At 34.5% G+C, this 22,607-nt stretch overlaps 2 protein-coding genes across 6 annotated transcripts; one reads left to right on the forward strand and one right to left on the reverse strand.

Annotated features, from left to right (window-relative positions):
* Nucleotides 1-692: 692 nt before the first annotated feature.
* LOC113233217 (ankyrin-3-like) lies at nucleotides 693-17,089 on the forward strand. Its single transcript, XM_026468259.1, has 9 exons — nucleotides 693-891; nucleotides 958-1,435; nucleotides 1,761-1,918; nucleotides 8,258-8,433; nucleotides 8,512-8,662; nucleotides 8,765-8,889; nucleotides 15,691-15,820; nucleotides 16,264-16,447; nucleotides 16,535-17,089. Exons 1-9 carry the CDS (start codon nucleotides 810-812, stop codon nucleotides 16,887-16,889), a joined length of 1,839 nt encoding a protein of 612 aa, XP_026324044.1. The 5' UTR covers nucleotides 693-809; the 3' UTR covers nucleotides 16,890-17,089.
* A 103-nt stretch (nucleotides 17,090-17,192) lies between these two features.
* On the reverse strand, nucleotides 17,193-20,299 carry LOC113233189 (ankyrin repeat domain-containing protein 39-like). 5 transcript variants are annotated; one of them, XM_026468236.1, is made up of 5 exons: nucleotides 19,643-19,783; nucleotides 19,300-19,470; nucleotides 19,118-19,222; nucleotides 18,825-19,043; nucleotides 17,193-17,916 (listed from the first exon to the last, which is right to left on the reverse strand). In XM_026468236.1, the coding sequence occupies exons 2-5, from the start codon at nucleotides 19,448-19,450 to the stop codon at nucleotides 17,717-17,719; spliced, it is 675 nt and encodes a 224-aa protein (XP_026324021.1). In that variant the 5' UTR covers nucleotides 19,451-19,470; nucleotides 19,643-19,783; the 3' UTR covers nucleotides 17,193-17,716. The 5 variants fall into 5 exon arrangements, with proteins under 5 accessions (XP_026324021.1, XP_026324014.1, XP_026324006.1 ...); XM_026468221.1 differs by having other exon boundaries at nucleotides 17,194-17,916; nucleotides 19,300-19,736; XM_026468250.1 differs by lacking the exons at nucleotides 17,193-17,916; nucleotides 19,118-19,222; nucleotides 19,300-19,470 and adding exons at nucleotides 19,951-20,054; nucleotides 20,189-20,299 and having other exon boundaries at nucleotides 18,914-19,043; nucleotides 19,643-19,840.
* Nucleotides 20,300-22,607: the final 2,308 nt, after the last annotated feature.

A 22,607-nucleotide genomic window follows, 5' to 3' on the forward strand; every position in this document is an offset into this window, starting at 1 on the left:
GTTTATGACCTGTGCCATGACCTATTTGTGAGTTTATTTTTTTCCATCTTATTAGGTATCGTTACTGTTGCCAGATTAGGCGATTTTTCGCCTTTTTGGCTACATTGAGGGGGACTACTAAAGTGGTAGGCGAAATGAACTTGGGTGAATATCGGCTACTTATTTAAACATAAATTGGCGAATTAACTTCACAATAGTCTGGCAACACTGGGTATCATCGTTATTGGTCTCAAAATATAGAGTGCGATCCGCGGACTAATGTAGAACGGGCATATGATCTATGGCTGTATGTAAGTTTATAGCAGAGCCCAGGACCTTTTGGAGGGAAAAGTGTCGTTTTTATTTTGACTTTCAATTATTTTGTGAAATCTAGTTTAAAGTGGAATAGGATAGTGCTATTGTGCCTTAATCGAAGATTAAAACGCGAAATTATATGAATCTCTAACTAGAATATCCGTATCGGCCCGTTTTAAGGAATCCCGAGCCAATCCAAACACGCCGCCTCAAATTACCTATCCTCTTTGTGGCGGCCATATTTACAGAAACAAACTTCATGTTTAGGCTGATGGCTTTGCCAAAGCCTTAATAAATTAAAAAAAAAAAATTATTGTTCTGTGGTCATGTCATTATAATCAAGCTAGTTTGGTTTGGACATGGCTTGGACGGAGCTAAAAAAGACAACTGTAGATATGGATATGCTCAACAATATCGTTGCTAAAGTTATATTGTAGCATTCAACATAATAGCATTATTGGACTACATTAATAACATTATTGGTCTTTCAAACTATATAACACTACAAGATCGATATGGAAAAGTCTGCAGAAGACAGTTTATATCAGGCTGTCCTAGTCGAAGACGAGGACACTATTTCTCAGTTATTATCACAAGGTAAAATACAGCTTTACGACGCTCATGTTTTGGTATTGAAATAAAATAATTTTAATATTATTGCAGGTGCTAACCCAAACAGAACTTGTAAATGTGGTAAAACATGCCTCGGTGAAGCAGCTAAGATAGGCAACATTACTCTTGTAAAGTTGCTCATAGAATATAGTAAAACCACCAGTATGAGCAAAATAACAAGTACAAGAAAGAGGCAAGTGAAGTCGCATAAAAGAAAACTCAGGCATGATAGTCAACAAAATGAAACCGTAGTCAAATGCAAAAATCTTAGTGATAGGATGTTCAAAGACTATTATGCGGAAAGCATTGCTTCAACCACTACAGGAAGTATGGACAAGAACCAAGGTTACTTTGTATTTATACATAGTGAAGGGTCCAGTAGTGATGAAGGCAAGTTACCTGGTTTAAAGAGTCCACTGAGTCCCCCTTCTTTGACTATGTCTCCACAGGCTGATTTGGAATGGGATGAGGAAATAGGAAATGTTGCACCCACCACTAGCGAAGATGAGACTTGGTCTTCAATGTACAAGTTAGTGCAAAAAACCTTCTGTGTTCTTAACGCATTTAATCAAAGAATTTGGCATGAAAAATGGTCTCAGTCAGTTATTTTACTTTTTTTACTTACTTTTAAGTGGAAAACTAATATTTGATTAATTAAGTATTACAGTTAAATCAGAGCACTTAAATTATTTATTATTTAAATAGAAATCGGACTTAGAAAATCATACTTTGCAATGGAAAGCATTAATTTGATTGAAAGTGTGTTGACATCTTAAACACCTTTAAAATCAAATTACTTCAGCAAAAAATATTAGAGCCTGTATATTTTCAAATCAATTATGATGTTTTTGCAGGTGGTATGCAGCAATTTTAGAAAGTACTGGGGCAGCTATTGCAGCTGCATCAGCAGTTACCAACGGCATTGACCAACAAGACACATTTATGAGGACTGCGTTGCATTATGCTGCAGAACAAGGACATGCTGGAGTTGTCAAGTTATTATTAGATGCTGGTAAGTTATATTTACTCTGAAATACTTATGTACTTTGTGTATTACAAACATTGACCTACCACCAAATGGACATCGGGTCTAATACAAAAACCACGAAAAAAATGTGCGACCGATACAAACGAAATATAAAAAAACTGAAACATTTAATTTAAATTGTAACGTCATTGCAGTAGTGCCTTATTTTGCTTGCAACAATTTAATGGCCCAAAAACACCATATTCAGCTTCTACTGGAAACTTAATAAAATGCACCATGTTTATCTTCAACTGAAAATTACTTGGAACACAGGAGTAATGGAGCAGCCTTTATTGTAAATATTAATTAATTTTTATATATATTATTATGTCGAATTTTGTGCAAATTCACTGAAAGAAATAATAAAGAGTTGGGTAGATACATACATACAAATATTAAAAATGTGAAAATAAACAGTGTACCAATATTCCAACTAAACGTAAACTCAAATATCCGTAATTATGAAAACCGATTTATAATAAAAGCGTTACACTTTCAAGTAGTTTTGATATTTTTCACAAAGACAAAATAAACTTTGATTAATTAAATTTAAATAAATTTGATTTGTAATATTCTTATAAAAACACATTTGACATTATGAAAATTCGAGCTAACGTTATTTCGAGCAAATGTATTGTGATAGGTAATCCGAAGCCGTACAACGATTGCAACAATATTTTGTTAGTTATTGCTAATGTTCAATAAAAAATCATTTTAAAAATGATATTAAAATCAAAGCTACACTATAGTTTCTTTGTCTTTATCTAAATCTTTCAATTGCTTGTGGTTCGAATTATTTAAAATGACCAAGAAGTTTATATAAGATTCTTGAAATTGACATAACGGGCCTCTTTCCATCTTTTGCACATGCAATGTGTAGAAAAAGGACAGTTAGCTATTTAATTATTTTGTTTGCTTATGTAATTTATATTTTTGATTCATTTGTATATAAGTTAAATACTATACAACTGCACAAAATAATCTTTTAACTATTATAACACAATATATTTGTTTATTGAAAATATGATACAAAATCCCGTTTTTACACTTTACTGCAGTAATTTTTACAAGTTATTGTTATATAGTTCTGCATGATTGACATCCGCGCTGTCCGTCGAACAAACGAAGACTGTTGCGCGATTGATGCTCTGTATGCGATTTTAACGCCCTATAGGTGCGGACACTTTTTAGCGCGAAACCGACGTCCACTTGTTGGTAGGTCAATGATTATAAATATAGAAACAATTTTTATTTTGCAAAAGCTTGCGGTTAGAGCGATATAGAAATTAAGCCCACTTACTTCACTTAGGGAGATTTTTAAGGAAATTGGCATATTGACTACTGACTGCATCACAGTTAATCTTCAAGTTTTTATGTACTTTTTGTGCGTTTGAATAATAAATTGTATAATAAACGGAGTGATGTACATAATTTTAATACTAGACATAAATGGAATCTCGTTTTACCGAAGTTAAGACTTCAAAGGGTTCTCGGTTCTTTTGTGGGGCAAAGAACTCAGTATTATAATAAGATTCCAAAAGCTGTTTTGGACTTATACTTGGATAAGTTAAAAATCATGTGAAGGCAACAGTACTAAAGAGAGGATATTACTCTGATAGGGATTATACAGGGTGTCCCACGGCTATGCCACATGGAGGGAAAGTACCTTAAATACCATTGATAGAACATTTTACTGAAAGAAGACTTCATTTTGATTTTAAAAACAATTCGAACTGCATTCAAAGATTTTTAAATAATCGCTTGTCTGAACCGGGAATCGAACCCGCAAAATGTGAAAAAAAAAACCACCTGTAATTTTGTTATACTGATCGAAAGCCTCAATCATACGAATTGTTTTCTTCTAAATAACATAACATCTTAAATAAAACGAAGACCATGAAATTTCACTTTAATTTGAAATTTTGTTCAAGAAAATGGACAACTTTTTCTCTGACTATGCCGCGCTCATAACAACATACATTATCATTTCAAAGTATTACTAAAGAAATAATAAGGAAATTCACAAAAAAGTTCACAATCACAAAGCGGCTGACTGATTATAAAATAATAATTTGAAAATGTGTTCCATTTTCAAACGTCTATGTATTCTTTTGTTTTTGCTTTGAAAGAATACAAATTCAAGAGTTATGTTGAAGGGCGATTACTTCAAAAATTACGCCCGGGTGATGCCGAAAGACGACTTATTTTCTGCCACTAAATCGAGAGGCGGATGAGTCAGAATCAAAATTTCCTGACTAACATTATTTGGTCAGACGAGTTAAACTTCAGTAACAATGGTATGTACAACCGGCGTAATAATCGTATTTGGTCGAGACAGAATCCCTTACGAATCCGCGAAACTAATGATCAAGTGCGTTTTTCATTCAACTGTTGGTGTGGGATTGTGAAAAACCGGGTTCTCTTAATAAATTTTTACGAAGGGCATCTGAACACTGAAAAATATTTAGAAACACTTGAGATTTTAAGGAGCGAGATTAATAATCTTCCCGATGCAGAACGACGAAGTCTTATTCTTCAGCAATATGGGGCTCCGGTTCATAATAGTCGGAGAACAGCGGACTTTCTTAATGAACATTGTCCTTCCTGGATCGATACTCATGGACAAATTAAATGGCCTCCGAGATCCCTGGATCTAACCCCGTTAGATTTTTTTTATGGGGATATGCAAAAGATTTAGTTTACAGGAACCGGATGAGATGATGAGAGTGTGCAGGAGTTACAAACTGAACTTAGACGTATTATTTTAAACATTCACCATGAAAAGATAAATAAATCAACAGGAAGCGAAATTATGAAAAGAATGAGAATTTGTATACTACACAATGGGAGACATTTTGAACATTTGATAACTTAAATTTGTATTATATTATTATTTTAATTAAATTTCAATTTCATGGTCTTCCTTTTATTTAAGATGCTATGTTATTTAGAAGAAAACAATCCTTATGATTGAGGCTTTCGATCAGTAAAACAAAATTACAGGTGGTTTTTTTTTTCACATTTTGCGGGTTCGATTCCCGGTTCAGACAAGCGATTATTTAAAAATCTTTGAATGCAGTTCGAATTGTTTTTAAAATCAAAATGAAGTCTTCTTTCAGTAAAATGTTCTATCAATGGTATTTAAGGTACTTTCCCTCCTTGTGGCATAGCCGTGGGACACCCTGTATAAAGAATAAGACAGTATGGTTTTGAAAATTGTGTAAATGTGACGATTTCAAGTGTAATTTGCCTACCTACGAAATAAAGATAATTTTGATTTTATTATCTAAATGCACTTTCACATTGTAAGTCTATTGTATATTTTGCCATTATTCTCATAAGGACAGATTCTCAATAGGACGGATTCTCAAGAAGACGGATTCTCATGAAGACAGATTCTCAAAAGAACAGCAGTACACGTAAGGAGAAAAAGAGAAAAAAATAGAGATAAAATTATTTTAATAACTTGTCAATTGTCGTCGTCAAAACGTCTTAGTATCGCAAGGCGTTGCAAACACTCAAAGACCGATATTTCACTCCGTACACATTCAGATACAATCTGTTCAATTTTTCTGTCAACTAAAATGTCACTTTTTCTCCTTCTTTTTCCCGCACAATAAAAGGACCCTCTGACAATTTTTATGTCCGACAGTTTTGCTTCCTTCTTCAAAAGCATGATGAAATAAAGCATCGATGGCCTTTTAGGAATTCTAGAATTAATTCTTTTATGCCACCCTTCGATTGCGTTTGTCGTTCGAAATTTCTCGCCAAAACAACTGAAAACTTCTCTCGTAATAAGATTGATCCATTGCTTCGAGAAATAATTTTGGAATTGTGTACTTTCTTCAGTATTAGGAGCTAATTCACATAATGTCAGATACGCCTCCGGTATAAGCGACGCTGGCAACAGTGCTAATAAGGAAAAGAGCTGAGTACATTTACGACCCTCGTTGGATGAACTAAAATTAATCGATTTCGACTTTTTCCAAACTGCGTTTGTAAAATGATAGTAGCAACCCTTTACTACAATGTCAGGATATATTGCCTTTATCGCTTGGATAATAGCCAGTTCGTAGTCACATTTGAAAGTGCTGATATTCATAAAAAATTGATATTTTAAAATTTTGAAAAGTCTCTCGTATGTAGTTTGGCTTTTGTTGGGCAACAAAGCGAACAACAATGGCACAAAGCACACAGTTCCTGATTCATGCGTAATGTCAGCATGTACAGAAAACAGCTGATAGAAAGGAATCGGGCAACATCTAAACGTTCCATCAACGTACACAATATCAACTGTTTTCAATGTTGCTTTTGCCAGTCGAGTACCAAAAATTATAATCTTCTCTTCAACACCATCGTCATACAAAAAGAAATCACTTACTAAACTGTCTGGCAACTGCACATCTTGGGGTCGCAAAAATTTACTTTTTTTTACATTTAAAAATTTATAGCGTGCCCGATACAGCGTATCCTTTTTTGAACTGAATGTAGGTAATTCCTCTGGGGAAAGCATTTCGCCCTGACCAAATGTATGATCAGAATCCTGTTTATGAAGTTTGTAATAGTGTTTCTCAAAAATTTCAGGTATAGGCGCCATATTAAGACAAACCTCTTGTTTGGCTAATGACATTGTGAAATCAATTTTGTTACGTTCATAATCTGGTAAACATACATGTTTAGCTTCTTTCACAATTTCTTTATTATCAGCTGTTAATGTTATGGAAGTGCTACAAATGTTTTTATTGACGCATCGCCAATTAGTTGTACCACACATATTTGTTTTAACAAAATTATATTTATGGCCAGCGTGCAGAAGCACCATTCCTTGATTCGATAACCGGCCTTTACCTATAACAATAAGTAAAAAACTTCATTCGGTGCTTCTTTTCCGTGGTTCAGTCGTGATATACCGGTTGACAGGACCACAGCTAAACTTTTGGTTGTCTATAGATTTGACTGTACCCATGGTCACTAAGAATTATCGTCTGTCCGGTTAACTGTACTACCACATGAAAGTTTAGGTATGGTATGGTCCGGTCAACCGATCTATCACAACTGAACTACTCCCCAGTTCTATCCATCAATACATGTTGTACAGCTCCAAACGGAACAGAGACGATAGGAAAACTGTCCTGACACAGTAAATGAATATTCATAAAAATTAACAGCTCATAAACTGAGTCGTACCTTTATTTCCTTCAATTATCACGATGTTAATTTTTCCAGAACTAGGGCCCGCTTTATCCATTTTTGAAAAAAAAATCAATGATTTTACATAGAGATAGGAAAATTAGCTTACATTCAAGATATTTCATGACAATGTCAAATCAATGACATGTTTAATAATTAGTTTTATCAAATCACCAGTAACAAAACAAATTATACAGCAAGGAGATTACACTTTCCACTGCAATTTACTCATATACCTACTCTGCTGTTTCAATCCACTATTCCCCGGGAGTCAACAACAAGCATCGTGTATGGATACCCACGGTCCATACATAGGCCTGTGCCCTGCAGTGGGACGTATACAGGCTGTGTGATGATGATGAAACAAACCGACACACCATAATGCGTTATATGTTAAGTATTGTGAAAAAAAGGATCAATTAATAATTTCAAATAAATTTAAAAAATGATCACGTGCATCATAAATGCACAAATTAACCATTTATGATGTATCGGTTTGTTTACACCCTGGGAACAGTGGATTGACATTTTGACCAAATATTGTGATATCATCATCAGTATCACTTCAGCCGAAAGACGTCCACTGCTAGAAATAGGCATCCCTCAATGATAGGCATCCTCAATTATCGCCACGACGACAAAAAAAAGTACTATTTAAAGGCCCATACAAAAAGTAACCAACGCGCAAGGAACATGCAGACATACGTTAAACTTATGTTACCGAGGCGTATTTCAAATACTTTTGCGTGCACCTGTACAATTTCCGGTTTTTTGAGAATCTGTCTTCATGAGAATCCGTCTTCTTGAGAATCCGTCCTATTGAGAATCTGTCCTTATGAGAATAAAGGATATTTTGCTGCTATATGTCCTAGTTAGCAAGAATTATGCAAATAATATATGTAACAGTAACATTGTGTACAGCTCACAGTATTTCATGAGCACATCTCACTCTCTTATGCAATTATAGGATAACTATATTGGCCTTCTTCATTTTATATCAGTAACCTAGCCATAACAAGCTGTTGTTGTCCCAAATAAAATGAATAAAAATGAACTTATTAGTATTCTAGTAATTTTGGAATGTGTTAACGTCTCTTAAAAGTATTCTCACTTGTTTTTTAAATTTGATTTCAGGGTGCAAACTTGATATAACAGCTAGTGATGGTCTCACTCCCTTACATGTGGCAGTGATTAGAAATCACGCAGAAATAGTTAAAATGTTAATTCTTGCGGGTAGTCACGTCAACTATAAAACTCATGAAAAAATGACCCCATTACACTTTGCAGCATCAAGAGGATTTATAGATTTGGTATTTTTTATTAAACATTGATTTTTTTAATAGTATCATATTGTAGCGGATTAATATTGCTAGAAATATATTTTTTAGGTGCAAATTCTAGTCAACCATGGCTCATATTTAGAAGCAAGGGATACAAATGAGCGAACTGCCTTATATTTAGCTTCAGGGAGGGGTCATATAGAAGTTGTAAACTATCTTATTTCATCTGGAGCCAATGTTAATGGTGAAGAAATACATGGTAGGAGTAAAAATTGTAGTTTCACTTTATGTAGATACTAAACTAACAGTGCGATATTGTAAGCAGTTTGCTTTTGTTTTTCTAATTTCTATAATTTTACAGGATACACACCATTGTGCGAGGCAGTGTGGCAAAGATATGCAGACGTTGTTAAAGTGTTGTTAGCTTCTGGCGCTAGAATAACGCATTCACATAAACTTTTACACAATGCTATCATACAACGCCAGGTATGTTTTTTTTTAATAGCGACTAGGGCGACATATAGCGCGAGATCTCAACACAAGAATAGCTGTATCTCGCGCGTTAAGTCGCCTCCTGCCATGCTATTATTATATAAAAGCTATGTGGTGTATAAGTATAGTAGTAAGTATAGTAAGTATAGTAGTGGGCTTAGAATAATAACGCATAGAAACCTAGCCCGCACACGTTAAGTGAGGCAAATTGTAGGACGCCCTATGGGCTTACACGAGCGAGCGGGCTGTCAGTGCTCAAGGTCAAGTTGCACCGCGAGGAGCTCAAAAATTTTTGATAAAAATGACGAATTGTGCGGTAATTGGGTTTAAAAATAGATCAGACAAATATAAAATAGACACTTACATCACATTCCACAAGGAAATAACGCGTTTCAACTTGTATTTTTATATAAATATTCACTAAAACAGAAAATTAATTTCGTTGCAACAAGATACGAAAATGTTGCAAAGTAACGGGTTTTTTCTCCCCATTTTGCTATTCTGTTTCAAAATAATTATATTACGTAATTTTTTGAGAATAGGCAATATCTCATCGGTTGCAAAATTTCTACAAATGTACACCGCCGCAACATCATTGTAGGGAATTTACGTTAGCTATTTTTACGAAATATATTTAGTATTTGCCTTCATTAGTTTCATGTGAAAAATCATTATTCTAGTTCATCATACACTCATTTAAAAAAATTGTCTTGCCCAGACTTAAAAGTTCTTAATTAAAATTATTTCAGGAAACTAACTCTGACTAAAAAGTCATCGTCAGTTCTCCATAATCGTGTATAAATAACTTTCAGGTTCAGGTTTTTAATTGTTATCGTGGACTTTTCATGTAAACATACCCACAGATAATATCAGGCTATTTATATATTCAAATTCGATAGTCGCACTAAAACTCGCTTGTAGGTTTTTGTTTATATATGAGTTAAATAAGAATTGGGTAGTATTTAATAAGGTGCCTACAGATTTGCTTGACATTATCGATCGACAGTAACGATTGAGAATTATAGACGTTTTCGAGGAGTTTTAGAGTGCTTATTACGAATGTAGCATTAATTTCTTAATCCAAGATGGTTGACAACAAATTTCAAAAATGTATTTTTCGTAAACCATAAGGAAATGACATGTATATCTGAATACAAGATGGGGGACAAGACTTCTAATTCTTTGCCATCTTGGATTTAGAAATATGTGCTATATTCGGAATGAGCAGCCCCTAATACCTTGAAAACGACACCCAACTTGCCATTATTCGAAAAATCGTGCCCGCCATCTTGGATTTAGAAATTAGTGCCATGTTCTTAATGAGCACTCCCAAATACCTCGAAAACGACACCCAACTTGCTATTATTTGAAAAGTCATGTCCGCCGTCTTGGATTTGGAAATAAGTGCTATATTCCTAATGAGCACCCCCAAATACCTCGAAAACGATCCCCAACTTGCCATTATATGAAAATCATGCCCGCCATCTTGGATTTAGAAATGAGTGCCATATTCGTAATGAACACCCCGAATACCTCGAAAACGATCCCCATATTGCATTTATTTCAAAAGTCGTGTCCGCCATCTTGGATTTAGAAATAAATGCCATATTCGTGATGAGCACCTCGAATACCTCGAAAACGATTTCCATATTGCATTTATTTGAAAAGACGTGTCCGCCATCTTGGATTTATAAATAAGAAAAGTCGTGTCCGCCTTCGTGTATTCAGATATAAATACCATTTCCATAAGGATTACCAAAAAAAATTTTTGAAAATTCCTGTCACTTGACGTTGTCGATCAACAGTAACGATCGCCAAAATCGAGCATATCTGTAGGCACCTGATCGACAAAATCGAGCAAATCTGTAGGCACCTGTAACTGAACGATGAGTTAAGCAAGATACAATTTCCCCACTTTTGGGGGAAATGTTATTCCATGGCATCATTATTTGTATATTTGTGTGCGTGCCGACGAGCGTAAATACAAGTTGCTTACGCCTACATGAATTTGATTTTTGCCTCACTTGTGACAGTTCGTTTTTTATGAAACTATCATTCTATGCGTTATTATTCTAAGGTAGTGGGTTTATAAGTATATACATATAATAATATGTTATTCATAACTACAATTGTTACAGAAAATAGGTTTTGTTAGACTAGATAATTATAATTTAATATAGTTGGTTTTAACAAATTTGGACAGTTTGTTTACAAAAAGATTGTGTAGGTACTTGGGTCACAAGAAATGGTAGGCTAATGGGACGGGGCAAGAAATTAGATGAAAAAATATCACAGGCGCCTTATATTTAGTATTTTAATGTCTATGGTTGGTAAAGGTGTTCCACATTTATGTATGGAAGGAGCGACATAGAGTTGTTAAAACCACCAAATATTAATTACTTTTTTCAAAGTTAGGATTTTCGGATGAAAGAAACTCCTCTCTTTATTCTATTTATGAAGATAAATAGCCATACATGGGTAAGGGCGTCGAAAATGAGACTTTTTTCGTCTTGTTTTAGTGTTCAGTTTTTTTATGAAAAGTAATAAAATAATCAAGTGTGAAGATTTTCCTTGTAAAATACGACATTTCTACTCTTAGAGCACATAGGACGTGAGGCGCTATTAGCGTTATTTCTCGAACATAACTTTCTGCCACTTTTTGAGGACCTTGGTAGTACTACAAGCAAACAGGTGCACTCAAATGCAATATTGAGTTGTGTCACTATGGTCTCACACAAACAAAAATCGACAACACTAGCTTATTTTTACAAATACACAGATAAACACACATTCATGTCATGTCCGTACACAGAATAGGCCTATACAATAAATCGATTCTCATGAATATACTAGAGACGGAAAGTTATCGATGTGACGGTATCGATATGTATTATGTACTAGTTAATTACGTATATGAAAAATGTAATTCCACTCTTGGCTAGACTGGACGTAGAGGATTTCTTTTTGCAATGTTGTGAGTATTTGTACTTGCCAGAGGAGATTGCCCATTGACTTACCAATAATCAGATGACAATAAATACAATCCAAAGTCTAATCCAAAAACCGCGAAAAAATGTCTGGAGTTTTTCCGGCCTTTCGCGGTCTGCGTTGGAGCCAATGACAAGCATGGCCGGAGTTAACCTATACAAACGTTGTGACATGTATAATCGAAAATTGAAAATGTCGTAACGGGCCTCTTTCAGTCTTTTGCATATGGCTTGTGTATGATAAGAACAGTTAGCTATTTGTAATTTATGTGTATTGTATGTAAATATGTACTCGTATATGTACTCGTATATTATAAAATAATAAGAGTTATATCCGGAATTTTCGTCGTTAGGTTCGTCACTTTTCGGAAGGTTAAAATATCCGGGTGAATCTTGTAAAATTAATTAAATTAAGACTAAATTAATTCCGGAGACACGTTATCTGCGGCAGAAGAATGGGTCGACCTTCGTAAGGCTTTTCGTTAAAATTCCATTTCGCCGAAGGTGAACCCCTTAAAAGCAAATCAGCCAGAGATTTAGAAAAGGTGCTTCAAACATGTTTAGAAAAAGAAAATGCGCCTATGTCGGTTTAAAAAAAATGAACATTCTACCCAACCGTATACTCCGGATGAAGCGCTAGCAGTTATTATTGATAGAAAAATGACAATTGAGTCTTACCAATTTCTGCTGTTAAATCTCCTGGAACGTGGGTTTCCTGCATTTCCGCCTTACTACAAGGTACAAGAGGCAAGATACAGTTGCTATACCCAGCTGCCATTACAATATCAGAAATAGAACCTACAGTTCCGTTCCAGAATCTTTTGCAACACGCTTTTGAGAAGATATTGAAATTAAATGATGAAGTTATAACACAGTACTAAATGCTTTAAAATGATTAGAATGTACCTTGGGAGGAAACTGGGGGTTCGGTGAAAGTACTGAACAAGTTCTTTACAAACAGGCGTTTTCTGATGTTGAAGGTGGCGAAGAAAATCGTCTCATAGCAACTACGTATATTCCGTTGGTGCTGAAATCTGTTAACAACGACTATCTTTGGAAGAATTCAGCCTCACAATCATATCGGTAGTGTAGACCATTATGTGTGCTATACAGAAAAGAAACAAAAGGGTTGACCTTGTCAGAAAAATTAAGAGTAGAGTCTTAAATTCGTGATTTAACTCCGTTGTTGGGGGAAACATCTAAAGGCCATAAAAAAAGTATCATGCGATGCGAATTATATTTAGCTGCCATTGACGGCAAAGTATTGAATATAATTCTACATACTTCTTCTCAAACGCGTTGCCCTTACTGTAATCTAACTGCCAATCAGTTTAATATTTGAACATGGTACTAGAGAAACCAATAAATAAAGACGCCATGAACCATGGTGAAAGTCCACTACATGCATAGATTCGGGTGCTTGAATTTCTTTTGCATCTTACTTACAAAAAAGTCGTTAAAATTGTGGAGAAAAACCTAAAAATTCAGAATATAAGCGACTCGTAGATGCTAGAAAAAAAAGCTATTCAAAAGCAAGTAAGGGAAAAAATTGACTTGCTGGTAGACGTTGTTCGTCCCAATTCCAGTACAACAAATGATGGCAATACTGCGCGAGTTGCCTTATCTGATCAGAATCGCCAAACTTTTTCCCAAATATTAGATGTTGAAGAATGGTTATTGGACGATTTGCATGTCATTTTAACTGTAATTTTGTAAGCTTATAAATACGTCGAGAGCTATCCCTGGTATCCCATGACAGTGACACTGCATAACATATTGATGCACAGTGCTGACATAATTAAGTCAACAACACTGCTTCAATAGCATACCAATGTATGGTCTCCGAGCAGGCTTCCGAGTCTAGAAATAAATATTGGAGGAGTGATCGTGAGCATCATTGTAGAAAAATGGACCGCATAAAAACGATGACAGATTTGTTTCACAGAGCTTTGGAATCATCTGATTCCTTTATATCGAACGCTTGGGTACACCAAAGACAAAACAAACGGCTGAATATGCCTTTACCTGTAGCTGCAATACAGCTATTGCAACCTTTATCAGAGCCACTACAACTAGCTAACCCAGAGTCACTTGAAGAAGTCCGCAGCTGTACCTACAGATGATTTACAAAAGTTTGAATTTGAAAACTCTGTGGTTCGTGTTGGAGACGAAGATTATGAAATAAAATAAAATATTGTTTATTTCACACATCATTCATTATTGTATTAGTACACAATTAGTAACAATTTACCTTAAAATATTATGTTAGTAAGAATTAATTATATATTATTTTTTGTTTATCTTTATTCAAAAAACTTAGACTCGTCTCGTTGCATATTATGAAATATATTAAAACTAAATTCCATGAAATTTGAATCTTTTTTTTGTGAGAATGTGAAGAATATGAACTTTCAATATTGATTGTTGATGATGTTCCATACGAGGTATATTCGATATAAAATATTAAAATGAAAATTTAAGAGTAATAAATTACCAAGAATGAGGTTCAACTTTTATAATGGTTTTGTTTATTTAATTTTGTCCTCTTTTGCCCACCCACCAAAATCGGTATAAATTTTGCACGCTCTTTAGAATCTTTGTCTTTGTTCCCGTTGTTAACTAATGTAGGCCACATTCCGTCCTAATTTTTATTTTAAAAAGTTTATTGACCTACTATTTCCCTCTTACTTAGTAATGTTTAGTCTCAATATCCAAGGGCTGGCCAGGTAACTTGTAATATAGTAGGTGAAATATCTACGTCAAGCATCAGATACCACAATATATTACTATAATGCGCTTACTAAGATTTGTATTGTTTTGTATTTTGGCGTGAGTAATAAACATATTAAATTTATTATTATTAGGTACCTACTTATTATTTCTTAATAAAGAAGAAAATTAGTAATTTTATTTTTAAAAAAGGTCTATTGTGTTTCATAATATCAGGATATGAAAGTATCATATAAAAGTGACATCTCTGAAAAAATTAAATAGTTTGCTATAACTTCTAGACTCCACGAGATTTAAATTCGGTTTTTTTTTTGTGAGGTAATAAGTAATATGAGACCTCACTGTTGATGTAATTAACTTTTCCCAATACGGCGGAATTTTAGAGAAAAAAAATAAAAACGAAAAATTTAAAATACGTATTAAGAAAATTAAAATACCTAAGGAAGTTACGAGGTTTTTTTATAAAGAGTAAGAGGTGATATGAATAAAGCTCTTTCGAACTATATACGACACTTTTATGTATTATTTTTAAATTAATTAAAAAAATTAAAAAAAATTAAAAAAATTATGCCATTTCAAAAATTATTTTTGCCCTAACTAAGCAAATTTGTCACTCGAGAGTTCTACTGTAATGTTTTAAATCACTTGGTCTGTAGGTTTTTGCAATAAACAAGCCATGTCGTAAAAATGGTCTCTATAACACTGTGGGGCGGAGAGTTACCATTCTCATTACTGTAAGTGTAGGTAGTAGTAGAATAAATCTACATTTTAGTAAAAGGTCGGTTATCTACTGCATTTTTTTTACTACAATTTAGAATTACTTTAAAACCTTCGGATTTGTGTAGGACAAAACTTTCTAGGTCAGTAGTTTTGTCCTACACAAATCCGGAATTCCAAAACAGTAATTAATAAATATTTGGTGGTTTTAACAACTCTATGTTGCTCCTTGTAACTATATCTATACATGTATCCATATATGTGGAACACCTTTTTCTGACCATTGTCTGTTATATATATTTACTAGTAATTCCTTCTGCAATAATAAAGTTCTCTACTACACATAAATGTATTTTTGCAGGTGGAGATAGCGAACATGCTAGCAAACTTTGGAGGTGGAATAAATTTGCATAACGACAATGGTGATACTCCCCTTTTGTTAGCGGCCAGGCTGTCACAACCTGCAGTTGTTAGACTTTTACTTGAAAAGGGTGAGCATAGTATAAATTACTCTACGTAATCATTCGAGGCAAAATGTATGAAGTGCACCTAATTCAGATACAAAGCTACAACACTATGTATAAGAACACGTAAACATTTTTTAGCAGAGTGGCTACTACATATGAAATATTTGATGTGCTCTTTGCAAAAATATGAATTTAAATTTGGCATGTATTGGCACAGGTTAACGGTTTCAACGTCTCTAGATCTTGTATAGTCAAAAGCACAACTAGCTGGATACTTTGGAGTTTGCGCCATTATTATATACCGTTATACTTACAACCTTTGAAAATAAAGTATACGAACGACGCACAGACCAAATAAGTGGTACGACGTCATCACGTCTGTGCTGATAGCCATGTCACACTATCTGTCGATCCAATTCTTAGTATAGAACTTTGGAAATATTGAATGAAACTACATTGTTTTACAGGTGCTAATGTCAATGCATGCAATAGTATAACGGGTGCAAGTGCCCTTCACGTCGCAGTAGAGAGTATAGACTGTCCAGAGGAATTTGAAGAACTACTGAAGTATTTATTAGAATATAACATTGATATGAATTCCACTGCATTGACTGGAGACACCCCTTTGAATAGGGCTTTGTTGTTGGCCAAGTAAGTTGACGTTTAGTAAAATTAAAAATAGGCATTTGTTGCATTTTTTTAGATAACGTAATTATAATAATAAATAAAATATTTCAGAGACCGTGCAGCGATGTATCTCATACGTTACGGAGCGGACGTAAATGCCAGTGACCTCAATTCCTGCGGATTGGATAACTTGTCAATCGCATGTCGGCGGCGCACTTTTGCGTTAGTTAGAATGTTGTGGAAAGCTGGTCATAATATTGTAAAACCAGATATAACAGTTCCTACTACCCCCTGTTGGGCAAATTGGCTTTCATATGCTACCAAGCATCCTCTTAGTCTCTCTGATCTCTGTAGAATAAAAATTAGATCACTGAATAGAACTAAGAACTTGCTCTTCTATATAGAATCATTGCCTTTACCAAAGAGCTTAAGAAGATTCCTAATGATGGAAGATGAATCAATATAAATTTAAATCAATTCAATATTAAATAGGTCCTTAATGGATTGTTTGGTTTTCGATACTAAATTTAACCCTAATTATTAAAAATAAGCCGAAAGGTGTAGCAGGTAGATAAATAAGAATAATGTTAAAAACGTTTATTAGTAAATAAATACATCCATAGTACAAAGTTGTACAGTGAAAAATATAAAATATTTCCTGATAAGAAAACCTACACTTACAGAAATAAATTATTATGGCTATATAAAAATGTTTCCCAAACATGTCTAGATTTGTAATCAAGTTCTTTGCTTGCTAAGAAAAATATTGGTTTACACAATTATTCAAAAAACATTGTTATTATGTTATACATGTGTTAGATGATATACACGTTATGTACTCTAAAACATAATATCTTTTAAGGAAATAAAACAATTAATTGAAACACGTGTAGCTTGCATCATATTTGTAAATATCAAGACTACATAATGGAACTAATATTTGATCTAGTCATCCTGAAGCTTAGATATTATTACTTTATACTGAAAAATTGCACATGCCTACAAATACAGGGTGAAATACATTATGTGTATCAATTCATACCTTAATAAACATGTTAGACAATGCACTCTGCACTTTTCCAATTTAATTCCTACCTATACAAACTAAATGCACAAACTAATAAGGAATTGTAACATAACATAAACTTTTTCATAAAATCAAAGAAAATGTAACATAAGAGTTCATAAATTCATTGTGTTTGAGATCAATAATAATTGTACACAGCAAACACAATACCTTAAAATTAATAATAACTGAAAAAATACATTAAATCCTAATAAATAAAATGGCATTTACTGCATTACAAGTTCTGTAGGCAGGCGGCCCTTGGTGTCCTTGATTTGGGCGAGTTTTGGACATAACTCAAGTAGGATTGCTGTTAATTCATGATTTTTGTTTTCAACAGCTTTGTGAAGAGCTGTTTGGCCGTCAACGTCCTGGGCGTCGACACAAGCACCAGTTTGAATTAAGAATTTCACTGTGGCCAGTTTACCTGAAATTAGATTATTTAAATACCTGTTTTGTGTAGATTGGTATGTTTTGTGTAACTCCCATGTTAACTTGACAACACAAAATAAATAAGGACTTTGGTGTCACCTTCATTCGGGCCAAAGTGTCATGTATAAATTTATATAATAATAATGTCACGGTGCCATGTGTCACGGGTGCCATGGACCACACATAGACAACCACAAATTACACCCAAACTCATGAGAGAAATAAATGTAGGCCATACACATATTTCTCTCTATCTGGGAATCGAACCCAGAACCTCTGCGTGGCAGTCCGGCATGGTAACTGTTCGGCCACAGACATTATGAATGTAAAATGTTAAGGAAGGAGTGTTAGTATTCTATTGTCCAGTGACTCACCATTACTAATATAAGACATTGAATATTTGTTACATTAGAAGAAAAATCCATGATGGATGGCACATAATGAATGGGAAAGGATTTTTTTCTTGACAATATAAAGTGACAGGACGAACAAGTTGTGCGCCTGATGATACGCTACATGCCTGTTCATAACAGTTGCAATGCCACATAGAGCTTTAAATCGTAAAGAACTGAGGGGCACTGCGACTGTGCTCGTCACCCTGAGATATAAGTTGACAAGTCCCATGTGCCTGTAATTTCACCAGCGCCCTTACCCTTCAAAACCAGCACACAATAATGCTGACATTACTGCTAGGCGGCAGAAATAGGTAGTGGCAGTAATACCCTGGATGAACTCTTTCACAAGGAGCTTTAACTGCTACTAAAGGTTACTTTGAATGACTTATAATTATGCTGATACATATGAACCAATCATTTCATTTCCTTACAATCTGTGCTGCCATGTAATTAGTTTAAATTTGTTACTGCATTACCGAATGGAGTATAATGAAAAGTAATAACATACCTGCAGCTGCAGCTTTATGTAAAGGTGTAGCTTTGCCATTAGTTGTTGCATTAATATCTGCTCCATTATAAAGAAGTGTTTTGCAGATATCGGTGTTGCCAGTGCGTGCAGCATAGTGCAGTGCTGTGTACCCAGCATTATCTAGAGCATTCACAGCTTCCTTTGCATTTCTTGCTTTGTCTATAATAGACTGAACTTTCTGATTATCACCATTGTAAGCTAGAATTTCATGAGGTGAGGTTAGATCTTATTAAAAATTACTATTTTATGAAAAATATTAGAAAAGTTTTCACCTGCATACCAAATGCCCCTCTCCCAATCCATCTCTGACAAAGTTTGACATACAGATTTGTTTGCACTGTGAGTGCAATTAGTGTGATCACAAATATCATCCATGGCTATCAATAAAATCTATTTAGTACAATACAACTACACATCAAAACAATAAAGAGTTATCAAAACATTTAAATCTCACGCTGTAGAGTCCAAGTGATCTCAGTTTCACCAGTGCTTGAAGTTATCTTATACCCAAGCTGGCTCAAAGAGTTTATGGCATTTAGAACATTAGTTTTAATGGTAACCCCATTGACAACATCCACTCCAGATATAGGATATTTCTTGGACATAGCTTTTATTTCTTCTTCTCCTAGACCAAACACAGAACAATCTTGAGCATGTAAAGATCCTTTGATTGCAATATAGACAATAGTGTCTTCAGCTGGTATTGTGGCAAGATTCGTTGTGGTTGAATTTTGGCTGCCTTTAGTATTCATTTTTACAAACAAAACATGTACAATTTAAAGATATACTTTACACACTTAGACTTCGTCGTCCTTGGCTGGGTGTTGGTAATTGCCCAAGTGCATAGCCTCCTTATTAAAATTTGAGAAATTATCTTGCTCCACAATGATAGAAGGTTCAGGTTCAGAGAATTCTTTTCTCATAGTCCACATATACTCGTTGTAATCTTGCTTGACCGCTGTGGAACTAGATGCTACGACTTTGTAACCCAATACCTGTTCATAAAGTTTTTAATTTATTATATAGGTATACGAAATTCCCATAAGTCATTAAGACTATGGGCTTACACAGGCCGATTGTATACATGGAAATAAAAAAGTCTTACCTCCAATGCGCTTAGAATGACACAAGGATGTTGTAAATACACTATAGTGGAATCGTCGCAATATCCACCACATGCAAAGCGTTTGAGTTGTTCTATGTCACCGGCTAGAAAAAAACAAGCCACAAAGTAAACTTACGTTACGAAATGTGTGCATAATTTAGAAAGCAATGTATTATGTATATCTTATCTGTTGATTGCACATAAAAGTGTAAAGAACGTAATTATTGTCTACAACTACCTTTCAAGCCGGATACCAAAACGCGCCAGGGGTTCTTATGCCCATAAGATGCGAGATTACCTCTGATCAAAATGTAGGGCATTGATTACGGATAATTTTCACGTATTTTGTTCTCTAAACTAGTAGAATTTTATCCGAAAATTGGTACAAAAATAATAAAATCAATTTACTTACAAAGAGTAGACGTGATTGGCAAATAACATTTCGTCTAGCTGCATATGCTATAATACTGTGTAAGAGAAAGCGGCTTATTACATTCAACGTACGAGTGACAGAGATAGTATTATGTATGAGTTCACATGCATAAAAATTCAGTGGAACGTGGATGTCACATTGACTTTTTTTTTTATCACCATAAGTAAGCAAAGATAATAATACTACAGTTTCTTCATCATAATAAAATTAATACACTGCGTAAAATTTAGCTTGATTAGAATTACTATTAGAATGAAAGGTTGACAAAATTAGGACGACGCTTTGTAGCAGGCAAATACTAAATTATTCTAAGCACGATAAAACAATAGGTTTTTTTGACCAGGCTAAGAAGATAAATATCTACGTATTTAGATTGCCACTCATTAAGTAGTAAATACCATACGATCATTGAAATCCAGAAATTATTGATAAATCGGCGGTGATAGTGCACATCCGCGTATTTAGTATTGGTAAAAAGCGCGTAGCTGCGCTAAACCAAATTTCACAGAAGAAGGATTTAGCATTATTAAGTACTTTGTTATTTCAATGCCCTACGACTTTCGTTTTTGCACATATTGTGCAATCAATATTATGTTGTCTACGGACTGATAACAATAGATCTCCGTAAATCACGCTAATTTGGTTGTGTCGTGATAATTTACGCGGATCAGGGGGCTACTCTCGATCTCCGTCCGACATCCGACCGAAACAATTACTGTCAAATAAGTAATATTCGACAAAATTAAATGACAAGTATCCAGTATGAAGCTTCATTCGCATCACGCGTCTTTTCATTTGGTCAAGTATTGCTTAATTGGCATGGCAGTAATTGTTTCGGATGGATGTCGGACGGAGATCGAGAGTAGACCCCATGATTTGGCGACTAAATTACCGAAATGGAGACTCATAATCAAATGTTATTTTTTACGCGTAATTGCACTATCCCCGATGACATGACTTCGAGTTAATTACATTAAGATGCTAAGTAATAATGGTTGTTTTCACAATTTCATACGTTGAGGTTACGTCCGCCGGAAAAAAATTTTTTTTTGATGTAATATACCTTAATATAATTAACTCGAAAATTAATAATTCAAGGTTTGAATGATCGCATGCACGTTCCCTGTGCAAGCATCATAATGTGGTGCATTTCGAGGACCAAACGAACCTTAGAATAATAACGTATAGAATGATAGTTTCATAAAAAACGAACTGTCACAAGTGAGGCAAAAATCAAATTCATGTAGGCGTAAGCAACTTGTATTTACGCTCGTCGGCACGCACACAAATATAAAAATAATGATGCCATGAAATAACATTTCCCTCAAAAATGGGGAAATAACTCATCGTCAAGTTAGAGATGCCTACAGATTTGTTCGATTTTGTCGATCGTTACTATCGATCAGGTGCCTACAGATATACTCGATTTTGTCGATCGTTACTGTTGATCGACAACGTCAAGTGACAGGAATTTTCAAAAATTTATTTTTGGTAATCCTTATAGAAATGGCATTTATATCTGAATACACGAAGGCGAACACGACTTTTTTCATTTCTAAATCCAAGATGGCAGACACGTCTTTTCGAATAAATGCAATATGGGAATCGTTTTCGAGGTATTCGAGGTGCTCATCACGAATATGGCATTTATTTCTAAATCCAAGATGGCGGGCACGATTTTTCATATAATGGCAAGTTGGGGATCGTTTTCGAGGTATTTGGGGGTGCTCATTAGGAATATAGCACTTATTTCTAAATCCAAGACGGCGGACATGACTTTTCAAATAATAGCAAGTTGGGTGTCGTTTTCGAGGTATTTGGGGGTGCTCATTAAGAACATGGCACTAATTTGTAAATCCAAGATGGCGGGTACGACTTTTCGAATAATGGCAAGTTGGGTGTCGTTTTCAAGGTATTAAGGGCTGCTCATTCCGAATATAGCACATATTTCTAATCATTCATCTAAATACATTTCTGAAAATTGTTGTCAACCATCTTAGATTTAGAAATTAATGCTACATTCGTAATAAGCGCTCTAAAACTCCTCGAAAACGTCTATAATTCTCAATCGTTACTGTCGACTGTTGTTTTAGTTAAATATATGTATAGTCTGTGCCGTGAAAAAAAAGAAGAAGCTAGTGAAAGTTTATTACAAATCGTTACGAGTACAAACGCTTATTTCATTACGCTATCCGATTATATGGGCTGTCTTAAACGGCCCATT

This window comes from Hyposmocoma kahamanoa, unplaced genomic scaffold, assembly GCF_003589595.1.
Source record: "Hyposmocoma kahamanoa isolate Upper Pololo Valley unplaced genomic scaffold, ASM358959v1 102, whole genome shotgun sequence".
Lineage (NCBI taxonomy): Eukaryota > Metazoa > Arthropoda > Insecta > Lepidoptera > Cosmopterigidae > Hyposmocoma > Hyposmocoma kahamanoa.

Bases quoted from the DNA above. Each gene is read 5' to 3' on its own strand.
- LOC113233217 (XM_026468259.1), top strand. From the start codon at position 810: ATGGAAAAGTCTGCAGAAGACAGTTTATATCAGGCTGTCCTAGTCGAA. The intron at 8,434-8,511 runs GTATTTTTTATT...TATATTTTTTAG, and splicing joins CAAGAGGATTTATAGATTTG to GTGCAAATTCTAGTCAACCA. The intron at 16,448-16,534 runs GTAAGTTGACGT...AAAATATTTCAG, and splicing joins AGGGCTTTGTTGTTGGCCAA to AGACCGTGCAGCGATGTATC.
- LOC113233189 (XM_026468221.1), bottom strand. From the start codon at position 19,597: ATGAATACTAAAGGCAGCCAAAATTCAACCACAACGAATCTTGCCACA. The intron at 19,044-19,117 runs GTGAAAACTTTT...ATGAAATTCTAG, and splicing joins GAGGGGCATTTGGTATGCAG to CTTACAATGGTGATAATCAG. The intron at 17,917-18,824 runs GTATGTTATTAC...ATCTAATTTCAG, and splicing joins ACATAAAGCTGCAGCTGCAG to GTAAACTGGCCACAGTGAAA.